Source organism: Equus asinus, chromosome 24 (genome assembly GCF_041296235.1).
Source record: "Equus asinus isolate D_3611 breed Donkey chromosome 24, EquAss-T2T_v2, whole genome shotgun sequence".
NCBI lineage: Eukaryota > Metazoa > Chordata > Mammalia > Perissodactyla > Equidae > Equus > Equus asinus.
The window spans coordinates 46,347,510-46,351,886 of record NC_091813.1 but is presented as its reverse complement, the minus strand read 5'-3'; the positions used below and the strand labels follow the sequence as shown (position 1 = coordinate 46,351,886).

Genomic DNA, 4,377 nt, shown 5'->3' with positions numbered 1-4,377 from the left:
ATGGGCCGCCTTCGCATCAGAACTGTGAAGAAGGCGGCCTGGGTCATCATTGAGAAGTACCACATACACCTGGGCAACAACTTCCACACCAACAAGCACATGTACAAGGAAATAGCTATTATTCCCAGCAAAAAGCTCTGCAACAAGGTCGCAGGCCATGTCACATGTCTGACGAAGCAGATTCAGAGAGGCCCCGTGAGAAGTGTCTCCATCAAGCTGCAGGAGGAGGAGAGAGAAAGGAGAGATCATTATGTTCCTGAGATCTCAGCCCTGGGTCAGGAGACCACTGAAGTGGATCCTGACACTAAGGAAACGCTGAAACTCTTGGACTTTGGCAGTCTGCCCAAACTGCAGTTCACTCAGACTACAGTTGGGATGAATTTCAAAACACCACGTGGAGCTGTTCGAATCTTTCTGCTGTGCTGTAACACTTTTGATAAACCTTGGATAACAGCAAGAACAACAATGAAGATATCAGTCCTCGACGAGAGAGGGGTGAGGCGGGCCTTCTTTCCCCTCCATATGCCCTGGATACCCCCCCATTGCTGTGGCTGCAGTTAGCGGCCCCTAGAAGCTCTTCTTCCAAAGGCCTAACATAGCGTTGACCACAGAAGAGAGCACCCTACTGGGGCAATACTGGTGTTTTTTTCCCTCTTCTCTTATGTTTGTGGGGAATTTTTCCTTGGATTAGTCAGCCAACCCTGGGAAGGGTTACCTGAAAGGCTGGCCTCAGGAAGTTAAGATAAAGGATAGTTCCTTTCCATAGAGAGAGATAGGATGTAGGGAGAATCTTGCAGAAAACTGGTCCATGACTAACTCTGGTTGATCAAGAGCTGTTTGGGACAATATGGTAGTATTGATGGAAATATACGGCCAAAGTTGTGAGAACCCATCCCTTGGAACTAGCTGTGATGGACTTCAGAAAAGCAAAGAAGACCTATTTCCCTGAGGGCAGATAGCTTCTTCTGCCCTCTTTCCCTGAGACCACCCCATTTCCTCACTCTGCTCCCCTTTGCCTCACCTGGATGAGGGTCTATTTTTCAATCAATAAGCTCCTGTTGAGATGGGCACTATTTTATATACAAAATAAGATAGAAAGAATTATTGCCTGGCCTTAGTTATTTAAAGAAGTCAGGAAACAAAATCAAGAGAGTCTTTTTTAGAGAGAAAGCACAAATAAACAAAATCAGAAATGAAAGAGGAGAAATAACAACAGACTCTGCAGAAATACAACAGATTATAAGAGAATACTATGAAAAACTATATGCCAATGAAATGGATAACCTAGAGGAAACGGATAAATTCTTGGACTCCTACAATCTCCCAAAGCTTAGTCAAGAAGAAGCAGCAGACAATTTGAACAGACCAATCACAAGGAAAGAGATTGAAACAGCAATCAAAAGCATCCCAAAGAATGAAACCCCAGGACTAGATGGCTTTCCTGGGGAATTCTACCGAACTTTCAGAGAGGATTTAATACCTATCCTTTTCAAGCTATTCCAAAAGATTAGGGAGGATGGAACACTACCTAACACATTCTATGAGGCCAACATCATGCTGATACCAAAGCCTGACAAGGACAGCACAAAAAAAGAGAACTACAGGCCAATATTGCTGATGAACATAGATGCAAAAATTCTCAACAAAATTTTGGCAACCCGAATTCAGCAATTCATCAAAAGGATCATACATCATGATCAAGTGGGATTCATACCAGGGACACAGGGATGGTTCAACATCCACAAATCAATCAACGTGATACACCATATCAACAAATTGAGGAATAAGAACCACATGATCATCTCAATAGATGCAGAGAAAGCATTTGACAAGATCCAACAGCCATTTATGATAAAAATTCTGAACAAAATGGGGATAGAAGGGAACTATCTCAACATAATAAAGGCCATATATGACAAACCCACAGCCAACATCATACTCAATGGGCAAAAACTGAGCGCCATCCCCCTGAAAACAGGAATGAGACAAGGATGCCCTCTATCACCACTCTTATTTAATATAGTACTGGAGGTCCTAGCCAGAGCAATCAGTCAAGAAAAAGGAATAAAAGGAATCCAAATAGGGAGGGAAGAAGTGAAACTCTCGCTGTTTGCAGACGACATGATCTTATATACAGAAAACCCCAAAGAATCCATTGGAAAACTTTTAGAAGTAATCAACAACTACAGCAAAGTTGCAGGGTATAAAATCAATTTACATAAATCAGTAGCATTTCTATGCTCTAATAATGAACTAACAGAAAAAGAACTCAAAAACACAATACCATTCACAATCGCAACAAAAAGAATAAAATACCTTGGGGTGAATTTAACTAAGGAAGTGAAAGACCTATACAATGAAAATTGCAAGGCTTTTCTGCAAGAATTGGATGATGACATAAAGAGATGGAAAGACATTTCATGCACACGGATTGGAAGAATAAACATAGTTAAAATGTCCGTTCTACCTAAAGCAATCTACAGATTCAACGCCATCCCAATCAGAATCCCAATGACATTCTTTACAGAAATGGAACAAAAAATCCTAAAATTCATATGGGGCAACAAAAGACCCCGAATTGCTAAAGCAATCCTGAGAAAAAAGAACAAAATGGGAGGCATCACAATCCCTGACTTTGAAACATACTACAAAGCTACAGTAATCAAAACAGCATGGGACTGGTACAAAAACAGGTACACACATCAATGGAACAGAATTGAAAGCCCAGAAATAAAACCACACATCTGTGGACAGCTAATCTTCGACAAAGGAGCTGAGGGCATACAAGGGAGAAAAGAAAGTCTTTTCAACAAATGGTGCTGGGAAAACTGGAAAGCCATATGTAAAAGAATGAAAATTGACCATTCTTTTTCACCATTCACCAAAATAAACTCAAAATGGATCAAAGACCTAAAGCTGAGACCTGAAACCATAAGGCTTCGAGAAGAAAATGTAGGCAGTACACTCTTTGACATCAGTATTAAAAGGATCTTTTCGGACACCATGTCTTCTCAGACAAGGGAAACAATAGAAAAAATAAACAAATGGACTTCATCAGACTAAAGAGCTTCTTCAAGGCAAGGGAAAACAGGAGTGAAACAAAAAGACAACTCACTAACTGGGAAAAAATATTTGCAAGTCATACATCTGACAAAGGCTTAATATCCATAATATATAAAGAACTCACACAACTCAATAACAAAAAATTAAACAACCCAATCAAAAAATGGGCAGGAGACATGAACAGATATTTCTCCAAAGAAGATATACAGATGGCCAATAGGCACATGAAAAGATGCTCATCATCGCTGATCATCAGGGAAATGCAAATCAAAACTACACTAAGATATCACCTTATACCCATTGGAATGACAAAAATAACTAAAACAAATAGTAACAAATGTTGGAGAGGTTGTGGAGAAAAAGGAACCCTCATTTACTGCCGGTGGGAATGCAAACTAGTGCAGCCACTATGGAAAACAGTATGGAGATTCCTCAAAAAATTAAAAATAGAACTACCGTATGATCCAGCTATCCCACTACTGGGTATCTATCCAAAGAGCTGGAAGTCAGCAATTCCAAAAGTCCCATGCACCCCAATGTTCATTGCAGCATTATTTACAATAGCCAAGATATGGAAGCAACCTAAGTGCCCATCAACAGATAAAAGGATAAAGAAGATATGGTATATATATACAATGGAATACTACTCAGCTGTGAAAAAGAACAAAATTGTCCCCTCTGCAACAACATGGATAGACCTCGAGGGAATTATGTTAAGTGAAATAAGCCAGATAGAGAAGGACAATCTCTGTATGACTCCACTCATATGAGGAATTTAAACATGTGGACAAAGAGAAAGATTAGTAGCTACCAGGCAAAAGGGGGTGTGGGGGGTGGACACAAAGGGTGAAGGGTTGCACCTACAATATGACTGACAAACAATAATGTACAACTGAAATTTCACAAGATTGTAACCTATCATTAACTCAACAAAAAATTAAAAAAAAAAAAAAGAAAAGAAAAAGCCTGGTAAAGTCACAAATATGTGGAGATTAAACAACATGCTACTGAACAACCACTAAATCAATGAAGAAATCAAAAGAAAAATAAAAAAAATACCTGGAAGCGAATGAAAATGAAAACACATCATACCAACTCGTATGGGATGCAGGAAAAATGATCCTAAGAGGGAAATTCATTGCAATACAGGCCTACCTCAACAAATAAAAAAAAATCTCAAATAAGTAATCTTAAACTACAGCTAACAGAGCTGAAAAAAGAAGAACAAACTCACTCCAAGGTCAGCAGAAGAAGGGAAATAGTAAAAATTAGAGCAGAAATAAATGAAATAGAGACTGAAAAAACAATAGAAAG

The 4,377-nt window shown here is 39.3% G+C and overlaps 1 protein-coding gene across 1 annotated transcript; it reads left to right on the top strand.

Annotated features, from left to right (window-relative positions):
- Nucleotides 1–561, top strand: LOC106847071 (small ribosomal subunit protein eS17-like). The gene has a single exon (XM_044757342.1). It carries the CDS (start codon nt 1–3, stop codon nt 559–561), a length of 561 nt encoding a protein of 186 aa, XP_044613277.1.
- The last annotated feature ends 3,816 nt before the right edge of the window (nt 562–4,377 follow it).